We start from the raw sequence: 24,000 nt of genomic DNA, 5'->3' as shown, positions 1-24,000 counted from the left end.
TCAGTAGCAAATGGGATTAAAGGTGATCATTACTTTTATACCCTCTCCCTGTAAAGTTTTATGGTTATTGAATGTGAGATTCGGAGAGCGTTACTAATTTCCCAGAATTCCACCCTAACGTCCATTTCACTTTGTTCCTTTTGTGTTGTGGCAAACTTTGGTTCATAAATTTAGGGGACACTGTCACTTTTTTTGAGAACCTTAGGATCCAAAAGAAAAAGAACTGTAAAAGGCAGTCAGGGAAAGAATAGCTCCGTGCAGAAAGAGGAAAGCTTCCTGTTTTTGTTACTGGAGCACCTCCATGTCCCATGTTTTAAATCTGGCTGTTGTGTAAAACCCAGGTGGTAAGGATAGAAAAGGACAAATTTTGTCTCTTGTCTTTTTATTTCTTTGTATCTCTTGGTCAGATGAGGTGGGGGGGGGTGGGGAATTCTCGGTAGCAATGTGTGGATATGAGTAAGAGTACAAAATTAAGAAAGCCCTTTTAGAAATTTTGGTAACTTCTGCTTTTTTTTAATTCCAACAGAAATGAAGCAGAGTTTATAAAAATTACAATTACTTGTAATGATAAAGTAAACACAGAATATTTTCCTCCATTGAATTTATGACAAACTAAGTGTCAACTGATAAAGTTAATGAAAAAAACTTCTTTTTATTGACTAAAGTAACAATTACCTTTAGTATCAAGTTCCATTAAAGGTTGAAGAAAAAAAGAAGCACAGAGGAAGTGACATGGAAGTATCAGAAAACATACATGGTGCTGCGGCTGCTGGATTAATTCCACAAAGACAGAATGGAAAAACTGATAACCATCAATTGCCTATTACAGAAAATAAAGATTCTGATAGGTAAGCCTATAGCAATATTTAAATAGTACGTTGGGGCGCCTGGGTGGCGCAGTCGGTTAAGCGTCCGACTTCAGCCAGGTCACGATCTCGCGGTCCGTGAGTTCGAGCCCCGCGTCAGGCTCTGGGCTGATGGCTCAGAGCCTGGAGCCTGTTTCCGATTCTGTGTCTCCCTCTCTCTCTGCCCCTCCCCCGCTCATGCTCTGTCTCTCTCTGTCCCAAAAATAAATAAACGTTGAAAAAAAAAATTAAAAAAAAAAAAAGAAAAAAAAAATAAATAGTAGGTAATTGTTATTTTCCTATGCAACAAATTTTTCTAGTTTGAGCTAATGTTCATGATGAACAATTTTCGTTTTTTTTCGTGGAGATATTTCATCCTACGCGCTAATGAGAAAAATGTAAACACCAATGAGATACCATTTTTTGCAGTCATAGTGATAAATATTTTATTAAAAAAAATAACCAAAGTTAGGAAATGTGAGGAAAATGACATTCTTTTCCAGACACTGTGGCTGGATGAAATTGGTAACTCCTTTCTGAAAGGTAATTTAGCAGTGTATTTCAAAATTTTAAATATGTCGGGGCACCTGGGTGGCTCAGTTGGTTAAGCGTCCAACTTCGGCTCAGGTCATGATCTTGCACTTCACGAGCTTGAGCCTTGCGTCGGGCTCTGTGCTAACAGCTCAGAGCCTGGAGCCTGCTTCAGATTCTGTGTCTCCCTCTTTCTCTGCCCCTCCCCTGCTTGTGCTCTGTCTCTGTCACTGTCAAAAATAAATAATATTACATGAGAAAAATATGTCAGGTAGGTCATCCCTTTATTCCAATGGTTTCATTGCCAGGACTGGGTCCGTCTGAAATACGGAGCTTTTATCCTATGTTTTCTTCTAGGACTTTTATGATTTAAGATTTTATATAGAAGTCTTTATTTGAGTTTGGGTTGACTTTTGTGAGTGGTGTAAGGTAGAGGCACAGTTTTCTTCTTTTGCATGTTAATATCCAGTTTTCTCAGCATCATGTATTGAAGAGATTACCTTTTCTCTTTTGAGTATTCTTGGGTCTCTTAACAAAGAGACTTTATGCATGGGTTTTTAGTTGACTTTATGCATGGGTTTATTTCTGGGTTCTTGATTCTGTTTCATTCATCTTTGTGTTTGTTTTTGTGCAACTTCGTACGGTTTTTATTACCATAACTTTGTAATAGTTTGACACAGCAAGTGTGATACTTCCAGCTTTGTTATTTTTTCTTAGGATTGCTTTGGCTATTTGGGGTCTTTTTTGTTCCTTACACATTTGAGGAATGCTTTTCCTATTTCTGTGAAAAAGGTCATTGGAATTTTGACAAGGATTGCATTGACTCTGTAGTTGGTTTCAGGTAATGTGGATATTTAATGATACTAATTTTTCGAATCCATAAACAACGGGGTATCTTCCCATTTGTTTGTGTCTCTGCTGTTTCTTTTACCAATGTCTTGTAGTTTTTACTGTACCTATCTTTCAGAAAGTCCTTGATTAATTTTATTCCAAAGTATTTTGTTCTTTTTGGTGTTTTGGGGAAGGGGATTTTTTCCTTATATTTCTTTTTCAGCTATTTCATTGTTATTTTTTAGAAATGCAACTGATCTCTTGATGCTGATTTTGTGATTTTTTTAACTAAATATAATCTATTGTCAAATTGGTTTCCATACAACACCCAGTGCTCATCCCAACAGGTGCCCTTCTCAATGCCCATCACCCACTTTCCCCTCTCCCCCACCTCCTATCAACCCTTAGTTTATTCTCAGTGTTTATGAGTCTCTTATTGTTTGCCTCCCTCCCTCTCTGTAACTTATTTTCCCCCGTCCCCCCCCCACCACCCATGGTCTCCTGTCAAGTTTCTCAGGATCCACATATAAGTGAAAACATATGGTATCTGTCTTTCTCTGCCTGACTTATTTTCACTTCGCATAATACCCTCCAGTTCCATCCACGTTGTTGCAAATGGCCAGATTTCATGCTTTCTCATTGCCAAGTAGTATTCCACTGTATATATAAACTACATCTTCTTTCTCCATTCGTTGGGTGATGGACATTTAGGCTCTTTCCATAATTTGGCGATTGTTGAAAGTGCTACTGTATACATTGGGATACATGTGCCGCTATGCATCAGCACTCCTGTATCCCTTGGGTAAATTCCCAGCAGTGCTATTGCTGGGTCATAGGGTTGTTCTATTTTTAATTATTTGAGGAACCTCCACGCTGTTTTCCAGAGTGGCTGCACCAGTTTGCATTCCCACCAACAGTGCAAGAGGGTTCCCGTTTCTCCACATCCTCGCCCACATCTGTAGTCTCCTGATTTGTTCATTTTAGCCACTCTTACCAGCATGAGGTGGTATCTCAGTGTGGTTTTGATTTGTATTTCGCTGATGAGGAGTGACATTGAGCATCTTTCCATGTGTCTGTTGTCCATTTGGATGTCTTCTTTGGAAAAGTGTTTATTCATGTCTTTTGCCCATTTCTTCCCTGGATTATTTGTTTTCTGGGTGTGGATTTTGGTGAGTTCTTTACAGGTTCTGGATATTAGCCCTTCCTTTATCCGATATGTCATTTGCAAATATCTTCTCCCATTCTGTCGGTTGCCTTTTGGTTTTGTTGATTGATTCCTTTGCAGTGCAGAAGATTTTATCTTGATGAAGTCCCAATAGTTCACTTTTGCTTTTAATTCCCTTGCCTTTGGAGATGTGTCAAGTAAGAAATTGCTGTGGCGGAGGTCAAAGAGGTTTTTTTTTCCTGCTTTCTCCTCTAGGGTTTTGATGGTTTCCTGTCTCACATTCAGGTCCTTCATCCATTTTGAGTTTATTTGTGTGTATGGTGTAAGAAAAGTCGTCTAGTTTCATTCTTCTGCATGTTGCTGTCCAGTTCTCCCAGAAGAAAGAGACTGTCTTTTTTTTCCATGGGATACTGTTTCCTGCTTTGTCAATGTTTAGTTGGCCATACATTTGTGGGTTCACCTCTGGGGTTTCTATTCTATTCCATTGGTCTGTGTGTCTGTTTTTGTGCCAATACCATACTGTCTTGATGATCACAGCTTTGTAGTAGAGGCTGAAGAGACAGAGTGTGAACAAGGGAGGGGCAGAGAGAAAGAGAGAGATAGAGAGAGAGAGAGAGAGAGAGAGAGAGAGAATATCCAAAGCAGGCTCCAGGCTCTGAACTGTCAGCACAGAGCCCAATAGGGGGCTTGAACCACAAACCACGAGATCATGAGCTTAGCCGAAGTCAGAAGCTTAACTGACTGAGCCACCCAGGCACCCCTGCATCTTTATGTTGATTTTTTATGCTTCATCCTTGGAACAGCTTTTTGGTGGTATCTTCAGGATTTTGTATATATAAGAACATATCATCTGCAAACAAAGACAGTTTTATTTCTTATTTTCTGATTTTGATGCCTTTTATTTCCTTTTCCTGCCTGACTGCTTTGACTAGGACTTCCTCTATCCTGTTGAATAGGAATGGTCAAGTGAGAAATTTTGCCTTGTTCTTGAACTTAGAATAAAAGTTTTCAGTTTTTTACCACTGCATATGATGTTGGCTATGGGCTTATCATATTGGACTTCATTATGTCCAGGTGTGACAATTCAGTACCCACTTTGTTGAGAGTTTTTATCCTGAAAAGATGAATTATGTCAAATACTTTTTCCTCACATGCTGGGATGATGATATAATTTTTTTTATCCTGTTAATGCGGTGTATCAAATGTATTTATTTGATTTGATTTCTGAAGGATAATTTTGCTGAGTAAAGTATTCTTGATTGGTAGTCTTTTTTCTGTTAGCACTTTGAATATGTAATCCCACTGCCTCCTGGCATGGAAGGTTTCTGCTGAGAAGTTGCGAATAGCCTTATGAGGGTTCGCTTGTAGTCACATAGTCTTTCCTCACTCTTTTTCACTATTTTTACTTTGTTCTCTGCTGACTGGATAATTTGATAGTTCCTGTCTTTCAATTCACTTTTTTTTTTTGGTTGATCCATTTCCTGTCAGTGATCACTCTTGCTTTTTTCATCTCCTTCATTATACTCTTCAGCTCCAGGATTTTTGTTTCGTTAGTTTTTACTATTTCCAGCTCTTTGTTAAGCTTCTCATTTTATTCATAGAGTGTTTTTCTGATTTTACTGAATTGGCTTTTTGTGTTTTTCTTGTAACTCACTGAGTTTCCTTAAAACTGCTATTTTTGAATTCTCTTTTGAATAAATTACAGATCTCCATGTGTTTCCGATTGATTACTGGAAGATTATTGTGATCCTTTGATGGTATCATATTTCCTTGATATTTTATATTCTTTGCAATTTTGCATTGTTGTCTTTGCATTTGAAGTATCAGTCACCTCCTCCAGTCTTTAATGACTACCTCTTCAGTGTGTTCAAACCTGATTGTTTTGCTCCAGTGGTATGCTGGAAATTCTCTGCAGAACACCTGGTTTTCCAAAAAGGCTCTCTCATCTGCGGGCTATTATCCTAGACAGTGTTTTCTAGGGAGGGACTCCCAGATGTGGCTGAGAGGGAGGAGCTGGAGGCACTTTATGGGCTATTGCTAGGTCCACAAGTTAGACTGTAGTACGTATGCCTGTTACCTGATGCACAGGTAGGCAAGACTTTTCCTCAGTCCCTTGGAAAATGGTGCTAGATTCCCACAGCTCCTGCAAAGGCAGTTTTGCCTGTGGGTGGATAAGATGCCAGTTGTAGGTGGGGAGACGCAACAAGGTACATCTTGTTCAGCTATGATACTGATATCGCTCTGACATATGGGTATTTTAAAAGTAGTTTTCCCCTAAGATATTTCCTTGATTTCTTCTTTCATGTTATATGGACCTCATGCTACTTTAAAACTTTGTTGAAATTAAGCATTCTTATATTTAAAAGCAAAGCCAAAAATAGAGCACAAATCTAGTTATTACTCCCATGTCTAAGAGTCACTGCCTTTAGGCAATGAACTCTAACTTTTTAGTGTAATCTTCAAGGTTCTTCAGAGTTTCTTTCCTGACTGATCTCTTACTACTTGCTTCCATGTATTTTATGCCTTTTTCCAAGTTCCCAGAAGCTTATACTTTTTCCTTTCAAGGCACCTAGATGCCATCTGTGTAATCTTTGTGCTCACATTCTAATCTCTAAGAAAATGGTTTTCTCCCGTTTCTTTCCCTGGTGACCTCTGCTGTTTTATTTTCCCTCTTCAATAAAGCCTTTCTTGTCCTCACTTGCAGCTTTTCACATGTCCATTCTTACAAATCACATTGTATTCTAATTGTATATTTATCTGTGTTTGAAGCAACAGATGAGTATTTCCTTGTGTATGGTTGGTACTTCAGCATTGTTCTCTGAATTAATCAACTTAAGTCAGATGGGTAAAATTCAGAACTTGATGAAAATTGTCTTTTTATTCTTTATCAGTAAAATTATTAGAAAATATTGGCTTTTTTATGGCTTTTTAATGGCTTTGTTTTTTTAAGGAGGGAGCCTGGTTTACATATGAAGAAGTTAAAGAAAGGTGAAAAGGAAAAACGGACTTCAAATGGATCTGTGATCACACCAGTGTTGCAGAAGGCAGATTCCCTAACTGGTGGTCCACTACAAAAGAATGATGGCAGCCATTTCAGTGAAAAGGATCAGCATGAAAGCAGGTAAAATCTATAAATTCTTTATGTGCCTGTGAAGGAATTTTAGCAGCGATTACCTTTTGTGGAAATAAAATGCTGTAGTGTAGGTAGGTCCAAGCTAAAGCAAGAAATACTCAACATATCAAACACCCTGCTTGAAAAGTTATGATGAGGATAAGTGACTTTGTCAAGGAGCAGTTTCAGTAGTCACCATGGAAGCATGGAAGATGAGTAAGTGTAAACAACTCCTTAGAGCATTTTAATTGGGAAAGATAATAGAGAAATGGATGATAACTGAAAAAGAATGTGAATTGCAAAGGCATTTTCTTTCTCTTTTTATTTTAAGATGGGAGCTTTTAGAGTATGTATAGTGTTGGAAATGATCAATAGATATAGACATGGTTAGTTAATTTAATTTTGTTTGCGTTTCCAAACATTAGGAAGTTTGTTGATTGTATTACATTCTCTTTTAAAGATTATAGTAATTGCCTTTAGTTCTCTTATTCATGTAATTTTGTGGAAGAAGTTGGTTTATTCTGAATTGGTTCCACAATGGGGTATTCTCATATAATTGAATGTGCAGATTTAAAAATATATATGTATGTATGCAAGTATATATACATATATATATACATATACATGTATATATATGGCTGTGTAAGTTCTATATGTATATATAAATATATGTGTATGAGTTCTATATGTATATATAAGTGTATGTGTGTGTGTGTGTGTATACACACACACACACACACACACACACATACACTTGTCATAAATGTATGTGAACACTGAGGCCATTCTGAATAAAACTAATCCTTCCTTGATGATTTTAGATATCCAGTGCCTTTTATAGTATCACAAATAGTTATGATTTTCTTAGGGACTTTAAAGTATCTGGTTCTATTAAGTTAATATTTATTTAGATTCTGGGGAAAGGGGAAGATTTTGTTTATTTACAATTGGAAAAGGAACTAGTAATCCATAACAGATTATTCCTTTAAGACTAGAGAGCTCTAAATTACAAAAACCATGCCTCTTGTACCAACAGTGCCATTGACACAGATTGTATGCTCAATAAGTATGTGTTGAATGTGGGAATAGACAGTTGAATGAATGAATGAATGAATGAATGAATGCATGCCTGTTGAGGAACTTCTCTAGAAGAAGCAAATCTTTAGTTTATTGAAAGTAGATTTCCCATCTTGCCAAGTATAAAGTCTCTTTAAAAATGTGTAAGATTCAGAAATTGTTATGTATCACTATACCTAGAAATCGAATCATAATATAGATTCATTTGCTGTCATATTAATTAGAAACACTGGAGTATTACTTTAACCACATAGTATAAAACATATGCTTTGAAGGCACATTCCTGGGTTTGAATTCAGGTTCTGTTATTAGCCAGCGATTAGGACTTCTTGGGCAAGTCACTTCAACTTTCTGTGTATTTTCTTCCTGTGTAAAATACCTAATATAATAACCTACTTCATAGGATTGTTGTGGGGCTTCAAATACCTTGAAGACATGTAAAGTGTTCATAGTAATGCCTAGAGAGTAGTTGCATGGTGAGTCTTCAACACGTTAATATCATGATTGTTAAAAAGGGGTTCTTTCATATAGGGACTTAACTGGCACTTTCCAAGTAGGTGTTAGTGCCAGTAAAAGCTTATTTTTAGTAAAATGACAACAACACAAACAATGGTATTATTCCTATCAAATAATGCAAGTAGCATTAGGATTTTCCTTTGCTTTTGTTAGTTTTTACCTAACTTTAGTACTTTGTTTTGCTTGCTTCATCAGCACATATACTACAACTGGATACACCTAATCCTTTGTTAATATTAGCAGTAGTGTATTTTCTATGTTGTTTAATGTTACTCTGTTGTTTAATCCCCTTTGTAGAAAATTAGTTTCAAGTGCAGAGATTTTATATCAGAAACAATAGGTTTGGATATGCTTTGTATTTTAAGTATTTAATATTTGCCTGAAAAGAATTGTTGGGTTTTTTCAGACCTGCAAAGAAAATTTCTAAGAAAAAGAACAAGGTAAGCAAAATAGAGATTGTAATTTTATTTTATTTATTATTTATTTTATTTTTATTTTATTGTATTATTTTGATACATATTTGTTAGGAGTATCGTTCAGTGGCAAAAAAAATACTTTATGAAAGATGTAGTGAAAAAATAGAAAATCTTCCTTTGTTGTAGAGACATTTGCTGTGAAAAAGTTACTTAGAAATACTAGCTATGGATAACAGTGTCTTTTTGATAAAATTCCGTTCTTTTAAAAAGTCTCTGTGGTTTCGCTTTTAAATGTTTATTCACTTATTTTTAAAATGTATTTTGAGAGAGAGCACGCACAAGTGGGGGAGGGGCCGAGGGAGAGGAGGAGAGAGAATCCCAAGCAGGCTCCATGCTGTCATTGTGGAGGTCAACGTGGGACTCAAACTCAGGAACCCTGAGGTCATGACCTAAGCCAAAATGGAGTCGGATGCTCAACCGACTGAGCCACTCAGATGCCCCTGTTTTTGCTTTTATAAAAATATGGGTATTTATCACTTCTCTACACCTAGTATATTTTATAAATATTTGGGGGACATTTTGAAATGGTATTATTCATTGGTAGGTCAAAAAGCAAATTACTTCTATGGATGACCTTGTCGTCTTCATTCAGTCATCTGAAACAGCTTCAGAGCATTGTGAGTTGCCTTACTCTAAGAATTTCATGTTGCTGATTGAACAACTTGGCATGGATTGTAAAGGTAGGAAGCCTTTTTACGTATATTGCTGTAGTAATATGTGCACACCTTGCCTACTACTGCACCATAGAGCACTGCTGTATTATAGAGCTGCTCATCTCAGAAATATGTTTTATATTAAAATAAAAGGAGAACTATTGTATCCTCTCAGCCAGAGAGTCATCATTTCTACTGTACCTTTCTTAGTGGGAATGGCACATCTAATGTGTTTGTTAACTCTGCTTCTCTTCTGTGCCTTCACCCAGGTCAGGTCATTATTTTTCTCCTAGATGACTGAAATAACCTCAGGACTGTTTTCCCTGCCATTCTACCTCCCAGGACCTTGGTCTACACTGCAACCATAATTAGTATATGTTTTAAAAAATGTGTCTTTCATCATGGTACCCCCTTGCTTAAAGCTTAGCTATTACTTCTCATTGCTATTAGGTTAAAGGCCACAGTCCTCTGGCTTCATCTTGTATGGTTTTACATCCTTCTTTCCGTCTGTGTCTTATGCACTGTTTTAGACGTTCTTCCTGTGAAAGAGCTTTTTGTTTCCAACAGCTTTAGTTAGGTAAACTGCACATATATGAAGTGTGTCATTTGATAGTTTTGACATATGTTTACACGTATGAAACGATAACCATAATCCAGACAGTTAACATATTCATCACCCTTAAAAATCTCATGTCCCTTTATATTCCCTTATTATGAAGCTGCCAAATTGTTTTCTAAAGGAGTTGTACAGTTTTCCATTCCCACCAGCAGTCTGTGAGAGCACCAATTCCTACATACATATTCATGAACACTTAGTATTGTCAGCTTTTTAAATCCTAGCCATTCGGATGGATATTGAGTATATATCTCATTATGGTTTCAATATACACCTCCCTAATAACTGATGATGGTGAGCATATTTTCATGTGCTTGTTTGCCATCTGTGTATCTTCTTTGAATTGTCCAAATCTTTGGTTGTTTTAAAAATTTGTTTGTTTGTTTTCTTAGTTTTTGAGTTTTCAGAATTCTTTGTATATCCTAGACACAGTTCCTTATTTTGTTTTATTTTTTTTTGTGGTTGTTGTTGTTGTTGTTGTTTCCACTGAGGCATTTTATTTGCACATATGTATTACATCCCTAGAAAAAGAATCCCAGGGTTTCTCCTTCTGTGTGTTTTCATCTTGCTTCTTCATGGTCCATGACTGTAGCTGAGGTGGTCAGTATAATGAAACCAAACTGAGAAGATTATTCTGCCATTTTTCTAGATCTTTGCATTGTCCATCAATTCTGGGGCCAGTCACTCCATGCTTGCTTAACCTACCTGTGAGTTTCACATCAATTTACCCAACTCTGTGATCATCAATGATTTTAAATTCACCAGTGTAACTATGCTTCGTCATCACAGTTAGAAAGTGGACAATGTCTTTGGAGCATGGCCTAGTAAGGACCTGGCGTTTGCTTCTCTTTTCAGTATTGTTATGCTTTGGGGAGCATCTGCCACGACATTCACATGCATCATGATGGTGGCACAGAAAGATGGTGGAAAGGGCTAGATACAGTTCTTTTCTCACCTCTCTTTTTTTGCAAGGTTTTTCTTCTCCCAGTCTGTGACTTTTCTTTCTCTCAACCGTGTTTTTGAAGAGCAGTTTTTCTTTTTGGTGAAGTCATTTACACATTCATTTGTTCTTGTATGATTGTTGCTTTTGGTTTTCATATCTAAGAAATATTTGCGGAGCACAAGGTCACAAAGCTTTTCTCTCATGCTTTCTTTTAGAAGTTTTATAGTTTTAGGTCTTACATTTAGATCTATGACCCATTTTTTATTCTTTTTTATTTATGATACAAAGTATGGATACAAGTTCATTCTTTTGCATATGGATATCCAGTTGTTCCAGCACCATTTATTGAAAAGGCTGTGTTTTCTCCACTTTATGCCATTGCTCCTTTGTCATAATCAGTTGGCCACATATGTGTGGGTTTATGTCCCACACATAAATGACTTCTTGACAATATTGAAATCTTTAACCCCTGGACAGAGTATATATCTCTCCCTTGATATAGGTCTTTTAAAATTTTCTCAGTAGTTTTTGTAGTTTTTAATGTATAGGTCTTTCTGTCTTTTATGATATTAACTGTGATTATTTTTTATTTTCAGTGCAGTTGTAAATAACATATCTTAAATTTAAATTTTTTGGTAATGTTTACCCTTGAGAGAGAGACAGAGCATGAGTTGGGGAGGGGCGGAGAGAGAGGGAGACAGAATCTGAAGCAGGCTCCAGGCTCCAAGCTGTCAGTACAGAGCCCGAAGTGGGGGTTGAACTCACAATCCAGAGATCAAGAGTCACAAGCTTTACCCACTGAGCCAGCCAGGCACCCCTTATTCTTGATTGAGCTTTGATCATTTCTGTCTTTCATGGGATTCACCCACTGCATCTGAGTTGTCAAATTAATTATATAAAGTTCATAATATTACTTTGTTCCTTTTTTCGTATCTGTGAATCTCCAGTAATGTTACATTTACTAATTTCTGATATATTGTTAATACTTCCCTTGTTTCTCTTCATTTTGGGATCAGTCTTGGTAGAAATTGATCCCTTTTTTTCACCTCCAGAAAGCATTTGGTTTCACTGATTGTTCTCTATCGTTTTTCTGCTTTCTTTCATGTGATTTTTGTCTTTGAGTTCTACTAGTCCTTTCTTCTGCTTGATTTGGGTTTAATTTGTTTTCGTTTTCTAGTTTCAAAAGGTGGAACCCAATGTCATAGATTTCAGACCTTTCTTCTTACTCATCCCCTTCTTCCTCTTCCTCCTCTTTTTCCTCTCATCTTCCTCCTCTCCTTCTTCGTTCTCCCCCCTCCTCCTCTTTTTCTTCTTCTTCTTCTTCTTCTTCTTCTTCTTCTTCTTCTCCCTTTCCTGCTCTGTCTCCCTCTCCCTCTCCTCCTTCCCTCCTCTTCCTCCTCCTCTTTCCTCCTCCTCCTCTTCCTCCTCCTCCTCCTCTCCTGCTGCTGCTGCTTCTTCTTCTCCTTCTAGATGCTGTAGAAATCTATTGGCATTATTTTACCAAAATTTTTCTCAATTGTGAAAAATTAAAATCAGTTCTTCAACCTTTAGAAAGAAAAAAGAAGAAAATCTCTTCACTATAATACACCATGAAAATAAGGTATCTGCTTGCCACATTCTGTGTGTGTGTGTGTGTTTGTGGGTTTTTTTTTTAATGAAACTATGGCCACAATCCATTTCACACAATTTTTAAGACAGGTAACTAAATACCAAGTTATTTCGTTTCAGGCCAGCCACAAAACTTTAAGGAATAGACCCTAGACATGTATGTACTTGACAGAGAAGGCTCCTGGTTGAGCCAGGCAGTTTTAGTATCATTTCCAATCTATGGCCCATGGACTGAATGTGGCTTGGCTTGTTTGTGTATGGCCCTGAGCTAAGAAAAGTTTTAGATTTTTTAAAGGGTTGTAAACAAAGCAAAAACAAAGTACTATGTGACAAAAGTACATGGTCTACAAAGCTTAAAATATTTACAGTTTGGCCTTTTACAGAAAAAGCTTGCAGACCCTTCATTTATACCAATGTTGTACCTAATTCAGACGGTGCAATTACAATTCCGAGATAATGTTCCTTTATTCTGACCCAGAATGTAGCGACATCCTACAAAGATGATCCTCTGATGTCATGGGTTAGAATTCCTTTTCTCTTTTTTCTTCATCTTCACATCATTAAAGTTCATCCTTATCTCTCTCTCCATGAGTGTGGAGATTTTTCAATTTTTCATTTAGTAAGGCAGCGACTGCTTTTGCATCTCTGGCATCTATTTGCTCTCCCCAAATGTTTCTCTTTGCTTTTTCATAGGGATAACACTTAACAGTCGGATAGGCTCTGATGCCAGCTTTCTGGCATGTTTGAGCCTAAGCCTGACAGTCTATTTTTCCAGCTTTCGCTTTTCCTTTCATTGTCTTAGCCAAGAGCTTAAACTCTGGAGCAAAATTTTGGCAAGGTCCACACCAAGGAGCATAGAATTCAATCACCCGGCGATTTTTCCCTTGTATAACTTTTTCATCGAAAGTCTGAGTCATTAGATTTGTGGATGCTTGAGGTAGAAATCCCGGACCCCAAATCTCTCTTCTAGCCATTGTAACTGTGATACTGAAAAGCTTTATTTGGTTTTGGGGGGAAATCTTATCTCAGGGTATCTCTGAACATTTTCTTGGGCACAAAAAGAATGATACTGTTGGCAGTCTATACTGCCCACAGTAACTGTCCAGTTAGTGTCCGGGCCATTCTTTTCCATTCTGGCATTAGGACTTGACATGGATGACACCATGGGAGTAGAAGTCAACCATCCAGACTTCATCATGGTTTCTTTGTTTAGCTAGTTCATTGAAAGTGGTGGGTGTCAGGGAGGTCGCTGAAGGTTCCTAAGATCTTCTATGAATTCCGAGATCTGTTGTTCAGTAGAGTGATGTCCTTCTTATTCATGAACCTCGGATTGGTTGAATACCACTGTTGCTGGATCCGCCTGAATGTTATATGTGTTACAGGGTCCCTCGTGAACTGTACCATCTAGTGTACCTAACTTAAGCTGACCACACAGATGCTTTGATGCTTTTTGTAACTCTGGCAATAAAGCTTGACATGGTGGACACCATGGCACAAACAAATCAACAAGCCACGGTTCCTGTCATCGGCAGGAACATTTTGAGGTCCAAGTGTGGCAACATGAGAATTACCACTTTCTTTGGCAAAGGCTAGTATATCATATAGAATCTTCTTTCCATGATGAATTTCATATTCTTTGGTTCCTTGTCCTTTAAATACTGCTAGACATGGCTGAAATACAGAGAGATCACCACAGATGTCTGGCGCAGAGGGACAGTCAGCCTTGCCAACTTGAATACGTTCACTTTTGAGTAGAGTTTTTAGTTCCCTCAACTCAGGATCATTTGGATTTTCATGTTTTCCGAAACTAAACGATAAGAGCCACCGATGATGAGCCAATCGATCCGTTAGTGTATTTGCCAAAAGTAGCTCAAAATCTGGAAGACTATGCATGATTTCCAAATATATTTCTCGAGCATCCAATGAATTAAGGAACAAAATGCTGCTTTTCTCTGTTATTTAATGTGGCTCCAGAGGAAAATAGGCAGTAGTACTTGTCATAATATCCAGACTTTCACAAAGTTTGTCCTGGGTGGCACAGTCCATCCATCCTACGTTAACAAGACCATCCAACATGCCCCTGAGCCTGAGTCGTGTCTATGAAGTTAAACAATCTCCTCCTTTGCAACAGAAAGTAATCAGCTGGCCAATACCAGCAGCAAAAGCAGTTTCTATGGAGTGAACAAAATTTCCTGTCCATAATTCCATCACTGTGTTTCTAACACGCTGCATGGCGAAACTCACCAAACTTTCCTTTGATCTGTCCCCGTGATATTTCACTGTGGCCGTTCCAGACCTAAAAAGGAAGAGGCTGGGAGATCCATTGACTCCTTTCATTCGGCAAAGCATTCTATCATCACCACAGTTAATAGCACCAATTCGAAGTAATCCATCTACTTCTTTAGCACAGTCTCTCCATGTGGGAGCTAATTCATGGCAGTGTGAACATCCTGGGGAGTAAAAGTTCACAAACCACCATTCTCCAGAATGAACAGCAGCATCCACTTCTCTTCTATTCAATGTCATGCTTTCAAGATCATCATCATAAATACCAAAATCATAACGATCATAATCCCAGCTTTCATACGGGCCACCTTCTGGATCATCTGCAAGTCCCTTTTCTCCGTATTTGTCATACTTTTCCCACAGATCTTCATCTTTGAGTACTTCATATGCTCTATTTATTTTTGAAAATCACTCTGTACGTTAGGATTATTCATTTGGTTGGTAGGTTGGTTGGTTGGTTGGTTATTTATTTATTTATTTATTTAGTGTTTATTTACTATTGAGAGAGACAGAGATGGAATGCAAGTGGGTTAGGCGCAGAGAGAGAGGGAGACACAGAATCCAAAGCAGGCCCCTGGCTCCGAGCCATCAGCACAGAGCCCGACACGGGGCTCTAACCCACGACCTGTGAGATCATGACCCCAGTGACCGGAAGTTGGACGCTCAACTGACTGAGCCACCCAGGCGCCCCAGGTTATTCATTTTTGTTTTTTGTTTTTTGTTTTTTATCAGGATGTAGCTTCAATGCCAACTTCGTGAAAGCTTGTCTTATCTCTCTACTGCTTGCAGTCCTGGATACTCCAAGTAAACTGTAAAAATCCTGATCTGTGCCCTCTAAAATGGCCATATACACTCTTAGGAAAAAGAATGACCCTTTTCAGGTCCCGGACGTAGCCATTTTCGTTGAACCAGACTCCCATTCTTTCTCTGATACAAGTTCTGATGGAAGTGAACATTCAGATACACAGCTGGTTCCAACTGAGAGAATATGCAGGTTTGATAACTTGTGTTCATGTTACTCCAAGAGCAAATCAAGCATCGTGAAATTTTCCCAAAATGTCAATCTGTGTAGGCTCAGTAATCTCCACTTCCTCAGATCACAAAAGATATCAAAATACTTTGAAGAATCTAACCTTTTTAACATTCTGTTTCTCCTTTCTTCCTTTAGTCCTAAATGTCTAAATCTTCTCCTTACCTGCGAATGGTCTCTGGCTCATTTCTAACTCCTTGTCATGCAACCAAAACATACGTTTGTAAAGTATAGTGGTGGAGAGTAACAAATACTCAGACTAAAACAAGCAACCAGAGGAAAATCGAGAACATATTGTCCAATACCACCATGGGACAAGTGGTTCTCCTAGGGGTCCTTCTCAGCGTGGGTGTGGTGGACTTGATCTGCACCAAGCTTCAGGGCCAGGTGGAAACTGCCGGTAAACGCAATAGGAAGGATTTCTGGCTGCCATCAGCCCAGAATAGGATGTGGGGAGAGGGGAAGGATGGGGACATCCCATGAAAGAGACTGCTGGCATATGAAGTCTCCAGCAGGACTAGGGTGAAAAGAGCCTGAGTAACTGAGGCTTAAGTGAGAGAAAGGGTCGCAAGAAGGTGGGAAGCGAAGTCGGAAGAAGGGTGATGATGTAGGTAGTGAGAAAAATATGGGGAGCTAGAACACAAAACCCATGGCAGGGGCGGAGAGGAAGGGAGGGGAGACAGGTGCACAGGCATTGGGCTCTCCCTTCCAGAGGACCATGCCTCTGCCACCGCCGCCGCCTCCCGCTCCAGCAGAGCCTGGGGCCCGGCCCATGCGCACCTCAGTCTAGGGGGGTGGCCTCCTACAGCTACTCTCCCACCTTCAATTCCCTGCAGGTGGCGGACCCCGCCCCCACCCACCCAAGTGCCTACTGTGCGCGTGTGAACAAAGCACCTGCTCTCCAGCCACTGCCAGGGTGGGGTGGGGCAGGGCGGGGTGCTCGGGAAGCTGGGGGAGGAGCCACAAAAGCAGCAAGGAGCTCCGCACTTCCCTCTTCTTTTTTAATGTATACACTCAGTGCTATCAGTCTTCATGTGAGTGCTACTAAAGCAGGACTCTACAAATTCTATGTTTTCATTTTCATTCAGTTCAGAATCCTTTCTAATTTTTTTTTCTTTTTTCATTACTTCTTTGACCCAGGGGATATTTCGATGTGTTCTGTAGTTCACAAATAGTTGAGTATTTTCCAGAGATATTTTTGTGCTTGATTTCTGATTTGATTGCTTTGTGGTCAGGGAACACACTATTATGACTTCAGGCCTCTTGACTTCTTCCTTTTATTAAGATTTATTTTTGACCCAGAACATAGTCTTTTTTGGTAAGTGTTCCATAGATCCTTGAGAAGAATAGTGGCGGCCAAGTCTACTATGCCCTTGCTGATGTTGAGCCTATTGAAAAATCAGATTATAATTGTGAATTTGCCTATTTCTCTTTTCAGTTCTATCAATTTTTGCTTCATGTACTTTGAAGCTATTAACAGATACATGAACATTTAAGATTGCTCTTAATTGACCCTTTTATGATTATACAATGACCTGTTGTTTATTGCTGGTAATAATTTTTTGCTTGAAACTGTTTTGTCTGCTATTCATAGAGCCACTCTAGCTCAGCCTTCTTTGGTCAAGTGTTAGTGTGGTGTATCATATTTCTGTCTTTCGAACAAATTTCTGTCTTGACATTTAAAGTGCATTTTGTATAGGTGGCATATAGTTGAGTCTTCCTTTTTTATCCATTCTGATAGTCTGCGTTTTAGTTGAGGCTTTTAGACCGTTTTCATTTACTGTGATTTTTGAGATAGTTGATTTGAATCTGTCATCACGCTGTTTGACTTGCTTTTGTCCTATCTGCTCCTTGTTCCCGTTCTCTTCTTTTTCCGCTTTCTTTTAATGGAGTAATTTTTATGATTCAGTTTTATCCATTTATTTATTTATTCATGTATTCATTTATTCATGCATTCATTTATTCACTTATTTATTTAGGCTTCCTAGCTAGAACTTTTCAGTTTTGCTGCTTTAGTGGTTGGTTTAGGGTTTATAGTCTATGGCTTCAGCATCACAGTTTCCCTTCCAGTAATGTTATACCACATCGTATATAGTTTAGGAAAATTACAAGAGTTGACTTCCATTTCTTCTTTCCTAGACAGATCCTTTCTGGGTCAGTGGGATTATAATTTTCATGAAGTTTAGGAAGATTTGGGCCATTTTTTTTCTCTGTCCCTTTCCCCTGCCTCTTTGGGCAATTGTGTATTTCCCACTTGAAGTTTTCTCCCAGGTTTCCAATGTTAAACTTCAGTCTTTTGTTTTGTGATGTCTAATATGTGTTTATTCCTACCCATCGTATTGTTCATGGCTAACATAATTTACGTCTCTGTAAGTGCTATTTGGTTTTGAAAACAATATCTTCTATGCCTCTAGTTATCTTTTCATGCTTTGTTTGGAGTTATAGCTAAGTTACTTACAAACAGTTGGATCCTTTAGTCTTGCTCTTATGAATTATTGGATGAATCCAGAGTGGTGATCAGCCTAAGGCAAATTATGAGTTTTTCGATCTTAGCTAATGTGAATAGATACTGTTCCTTGTGCTGTGGGAGCACCAGGCAGTGTTCCCTCTACTCTTTTCAGATTTTTTTCCCTTGATTACTTCCTTCCATGTATGCACCGGTTGTTACTCTGCTGAATAGCCAAAGGGGACCCTGTGCAGATGCCCAGGGTTCTTTCTGTGTCCTGCTTTCTCCTCTCCTGGATGCTGACCTGTCGTCTCTATCTGTCTTGACTTCACCAGACTCTCAGTTTTGCCACCTCGACTCAAGGAGTCTGGTTAAATCTACTTAAATTATTTATGTTTCCTGTGTCATATCCTGAAAACTCTCTCAAGGCAGTGAGTTTGGGCATACGTATTAGGCTAACGTGTTTTGTTTTCAGGGATCATTGTCCTTCATTGTCTGAAGTTCCATGTCTTGAAAATCATGTTAAAATTGTATTTTGTCTGTTTTGTTTTTGCTTGCTTCAGGTAGGAAGATCAATCAGTACGTGTTACCCCACCTTGGTCAGAAGCAGATTACAGTGGAACTTCGGCACATGCTCTAGACTGTCGAGAGTGCTTGTCTTCCTCCTTTGCTTAATTGCCTCCTGCTCATCCTTCATTCCTCAGTATAGTTATCTCTTCCTCAGGGACATCTATCTTCCTTGGGCCCAATCTAGATCAAATTATGGTCACAGAACTCTGTCTTCTAATAGGAACTATCTGAATTTAGAATTACCATTTGAGTTGTCTTTCTCCTTCACTAGACTTTAAGCTAATCAAGAGCCAGGGGTCTTCTATATTGTATGTGTAGAGCTGAGTATAACATCTTCCAATGAAGGTATATATTTATTCAATGTGTGAATGAGTGTATTGAAGATGCACAGTCCTGTATATGCAAAAAGTACTCATATATTTTATTTCTGTTTCTTCTCTGATGCAGATTATGCTGGCTTCTTGAAAATCCAAGATATACTTGTTTCCTATGAGAAATTATGGAAACTTAACAAAATCACTGTAAACTTCTTACAGGAAAAATGACAAAAATGGAAAAAATGGTTAGTGCACTATAAAATGAGCTATGAGAAGCCAAAGACATGCTATCACGGTTAGAGCATCAAAAAGTGGAATGGGAACATGAATTCTACAGTTTGAGGTATAGCATCTTGGCTTTAAGGAAATATTTCAGCTCTTTCCTTTTATACTACAGATGTGTAGGGGCAGTTTTGTAATTGCTGACCTACCTTATGGGATTTTCCCGGAAAGAATACTTGTTTAGTGTTGCGAGGTATGCGATTCTTGGAAATAACACAGCAATTTCTTAACAGTGAATACTTCTAATAATTTAATGTATATTCCAAATCACAATTTTAATGGCCATATAAAAGTCCACCATAGTCCAAGAAACATCATTATTTAAGAGATTGAATTCTGCTTGTTTTTCATCTTTCTGTATTTTAATCAATGCTGTCAGGAATGTCTTTTATAGAAATCTGTTGCTACATGTCTGATTACTCACTTGGAATCAATTCTTCAATATAATATAATCTGGTTAAAGTATAAAAATTTCACAAAAGGTCTTTGTTCCATATTTTTAAATTGTTCTCAGGAAAGTTTATATTACTTTCTGTACCTACCAACAGAGTATAAAATGGTCATTTTTCTCAAGACAGTAAAATTCCCCAAAATTGATTCCGTTTGCTTCTTAACATGCAGGGGTTAAAAGGTAAAGTGGGGGTGCCTGGGTGGCTCAGTTGGTTAAGCATCTGGCTTCGGCTCAGGTGATGATCTCGTGAGTTTGAACCTTGCTTTGGGTGAGCACGAGCCCCGCTTCGGGTGAGCTCCCCTTCTCACACTCTGTCTCTCCCTCTCTGTCTGCCCCTCGTGGGATTCTGTCTCTCTTGCTCTCTCTCCACCCTCACTCACTTGCGTCATCTCTGTCTCAATAAAAAATTTTAACAAAGTAAAATGGGGGCGCCTGGGTGGCTCAGTCAGTCAAGCGTCCGACTTTGGCTCAGGTCATGATCTCAGGGTTTGTGAGTTCGAACCCCACATCGAGCTGTGTGTTGTCAGTGCAGAGCCCACTTCGGATTTTCTACCTCCCTCTCTCTCTACCCCTCCTTTGTTTGCATGGGCTCTCCCTTTCTCTCTCAAAAATGAATAAACATTAAAAAAAGTAATACGGAAAGTGGTTACTGAGAAGTTTTTTCAACATCTCTGTCATAGGTAGATAAAATTAATTCAAAAGTGTATGCTGAAAGGTCATATTACTCCTTATTGTTTACTTAATTAATACGTATCCTGTGTTGTTCTAGAAGGGATGTTTAAGTGATTCCTAAAGTAGGTAATCATCAACAAGGTAAGTTGCAAGTGTTGTGGAAGAAGAAACAAAAAGCATAGGCAACAGATATTAGACTCGTCAGCCTAGTCTTGGATGACAGTAATCTGCATGTGTATGTTGTGGAAACAACATCCACAGATGCTGTCTTTCACTGCACATCATTTTTAGAGGTATCTGTAAGGTTTCGTCAAGTGGAAATTTTATTTCCAGTGAATTGATAAACTTGCTTATAGACAGCAACTTCTCTTTTTAATGAGTAACTGAATTATCTATCCTATGGAGGAATAGTTATATGTATGGGTAAAGGGGTAAATTTCAACTCTAACTTTCCTGAATAATTTCAAACTTCCTTTCCTACAACATCTATCAGAGTTATTACTGACTAAAACTAAGTTGCATAATGCTTTCTCCTGGCTTCTTTTCAACTGTATATATGGTGTGGAAGAGATTGAACTGAGAAATTAAAAACATGAGCCCTACAAGGAAAACAGTTGGAGAACATAGAAGTTTTTCATTTGGATAATAAGCCAACTTATGTGGAACCAGATCATAAAATGAACTTTTTATGTCTAACAAAGCAAATTTTAAAAGAAGCACATGTAATTGCAGATGTACCTTAAAACAAGAAGAAGAAGAAGAAAGAAGAAATGCTGATATGTTATATGAAAAAATTAGGGAAAAGTTAAGAAGAAAAGAAGACGAATATAAGAAAGAAGTTGAAACAAAACAAGTTGAACTCGCTCTTAGAACGCTAAACATGGAATTGAAGGCCACAAAAAATCAGGTAAATCAGTTTTTGATAAAAACTGTATTTCCATCCATATTACATAGTGTAATATTATACATATATATTTTATAGTATCCCTTTGACTCAAGATATATTATTTAGGTTTAAAATAAATTAAAACATGGGATTATGTTCTTTTGAACATTTTTTTAAAGTTCTCCTCTTCAGCTTTTGACCTTTTTTTTTTTTTTAACGGTATGAGACCAGAATCATAATGAAATGTGTCTCCAGGTTGTAGAAGAGCGCAGTAACACTCAGTGGCAACTTTCTCCAGAACAGAAGGCCAGAGTCTTACAAGATGGAAGTCTAAACAATCACCTTTGCAAGCAAAAGGAGCTAGAAATGGCTCATAAGAAAAGGTATCTTCTTTAGTTATTTTGAAGTACATGTGTGTATGTATTTGTATACATTCTATTTTTTAGTTATTATTTTTATCTCCTTGTGTGTTGTGTGTGTGTGTGTGTGTGTGTATATATATATATATATATATGAAACTGAACTCTGTTCATCATGGAAACTATAGAGGATTTTAAAACCACATATATTTTGCGGAGGGGCATGGGGGACGGTGGCATTTTTGCCTCACTGGATAAAATAATATTCTTGATTAAATGCATTTGTCTGCAACAACTAGTGACATTCATAATGTCCTCGTCCAAAGGAGAGGCTTTTATTACTTTCGTTAGTCATTGATGAGCTTTCCCTAATCTCAAAACTATTGCTTCTAGCAACATGTGTTTTGGTTTTGAACAGTTACTTCACTGCCTTGATATATTAGTAGGTTAGTTGAACACTTCTGCTAATGGACAGGAGGACGAGTGTAGCCAGTTCACTGATCATATTTTCGGTATCAAGTCTACTTTTGAGAAAGGTAACAGTTTTGCTTCAAGTAGCATCCTATTTCATTACAAGGAACGTTTGATAACAATGGTATGCTGTGGTATATACTTAATGATAATTTATTGATAGGTATTTTATTCCTAATAAAATAGTTGAGTGTACTTCCCCTCTTTTATATTTATTACTGTTTTCAACATGAAGAGGAAATACAAGTTATTGCAGCAGTAAATAATCTCATGATTTTCTAAGAGATGTATAAATGTCACCTTATTTCCTATCAGTGTTTTGAAATACAAGACTTCTTTCGTCCTTGTGTATTTACACTAGAGAAGTGGCAGTGGTTGGTGCAAGAGCACTAGTTGTGGAGTGAGAAGACCTGGGGAGAGTCCTGCAGCTCACCATTTTAATCTCTCCATTCTAGAATTGTGATAGCCAAATGAGTTCATTGATGTATGTAGAAGTGTTTCTATTATAGTACAGTGCCTAGATTTGTCAGTTATCAATAGATATAATTCTTATAACTGACTATAGAAATGGTAGCAAAGTAGATATCTATGAAATATTCTCAGGAAAGAAGAATTTTAGGAAATTTGATCTGTCCTAGTATATGCAGAGCTAAGGATTTTACTGTGAGGTAGCTGTATTCGATATCTACTGTAAACTCAATTTTTTTTTTAATTTTTTTTTCAACGTTTATTTATTTTTGGGACAGAGAGAGACAGAGCATGAACGGGGGAGGGGCAGAGAGAGAGGAGACACAGAATCGGAAACAGGCTCCAGGCTCTGAGCCATCAGCCCAGAGCCCGACGCGGGGCTCGAACTCACGGACCACGAGATCGTGACCTGGCTGAAGTCGGACGCTTAACCGACTGCGCCACCCAGGCGCCCCTATAAACTCAATTTTTAAGTGTAGTCAGATTTATTAATCTTTTATTTCAGGCCTTCGGGTTTGTTGTAAATCAGAGAAAGGCTTTTCTAATTCTGAGATTCTGAACACTTTTCTCACAAATTCTTTTTTACTTTCATGCCTTCATTATCTTCAGTTAAAGTTCTGAACTTTTGGGAACTTATGCTTGTATAAAATGTGAGATTTGGAGCCAACTTTATTTTTTTCCAGTTGGATATTCACTTACTGTAACCTTCCTTCCTACCTTTCCTTCTTTTTATGTTTCTTTATTCATTAGGAGAGAGAGAGAGAGAGAGAATGCAAGCAGGGGAAGGGCAGGGAAAGGGAGAGCGAGAATCCTGAGCAGGCTCCTTACTGTCAGCACAGAGCCTGATGCGGGGCTTTAACCCACAGAATGTGAGATCATTCCCTGAGCCAAAATCAAGAGTCAGACACTTACCCAACTGAACTACCCTGGCACCCCCTGCAACCTTTTCATTGTTTAAACATAAATTATACTCTCATTTCAAAGAAAATCATGATAATGCCATTTTATTGAGTGCTATCTGAAAATGTGCTTTATTTTACTTAGCTTTCTGATAATCATGAGAAAACACAAGATCGGTTGCATAAAAACCACATGTTGCAGGATGAAATTGTCGTGATAAGACTGGAAAGAGACACCATAAAAAATCAGAACTAGGCAGGGAGATAACACCTTTTGTGTCTTTAACTGAATTCAGTGAACAGGAATGTGTGTGTTACAAAAACACGGTGAATTGATGTACGTGTTGATATTTCTCAAAGTACGTATGTGAGAGTTGTCTATTATTAACATAATTTAATAATAAGATGATTTAGAAAATCAGTAACAGAAATGTCTTATTATGTAGTTGTGAGACAACTTCAACAAGAACTGGCTGATACTCTGAAGAAA

General features: G+C 38.0%; 1 protein-coding gene, 1 long non-coding RNA gene and 2 pseudogenes across 6 annotated transcripts in view; 2 read left to right on the top strand and 2 right to left on the bottom strand.

Moving 5' to 3' along the window:
• Positions 1 to 24,000, top strand: part of LOC123585331 (ankyrin repeat domain-containing protein 26-like) — a 184,263-nt gene that overhangs the window by 99,379 nt on the left and 60,884 nt on the right. For 4 of the 5 annotated variants that reach the window (XR_006706072.1, XR_006706073.1, XM_045453367.1 and 1 more), the window contains one exon: positions 682 to 848. Coding sequence is in view for 2 of the 5 variants with exons in the window: in XM_045453367.1 (XP_045309323.1) it covers positions 682 to 848 (167 nt within the window). In the remaining 3 variants the exon portion in view is untranslated. The other variant, XM_045453372.1, reaches the window with a different exon arrangement.
• On the top strand, positions 6,387 to 20,000 carry LOC123585336. The gene is made up of 4 exons (XR_006706095.1): positions 6,387 to 6,493; positions 8,484 to 8,517; positions 9,098 to 9,233; positions 19,153 to 20,000. It is a non-coding gene; the product is annotated as an uncharacterized LOC123585336 (long non-coding RNA).
• LOC123585332 lies at positions 10,305 to 10,788 on the bottom strand (annotated as a pseudogene).
• On the bottom strand, positions 12,621 to 15,640 carry LOC123585335 (annotated as a pseudogene).

The sequence above is a fragment of the Leopardus geoffroyi genome, chromosome C3 (assembly GCF_018350155.1).
Source record: "Leopardus geoffroyi isolate Oge1 chromosome C3, O.geoffroyi_Oge1_pat1.0, whole genome shotgun sequence".
In the NCBI taxonomy this organism is placed as follows: domain Eukaryota; kingdom Metazoa; phylum Chordata; class Mammalia; order Carnivora; family Felidae; genus Leopardus; species Leopardus geoffroyi.
Note: the sequence above shows the minus strand (reverse complement) of the source record. Positions and strands in the feature narration are given on the sequence as shown.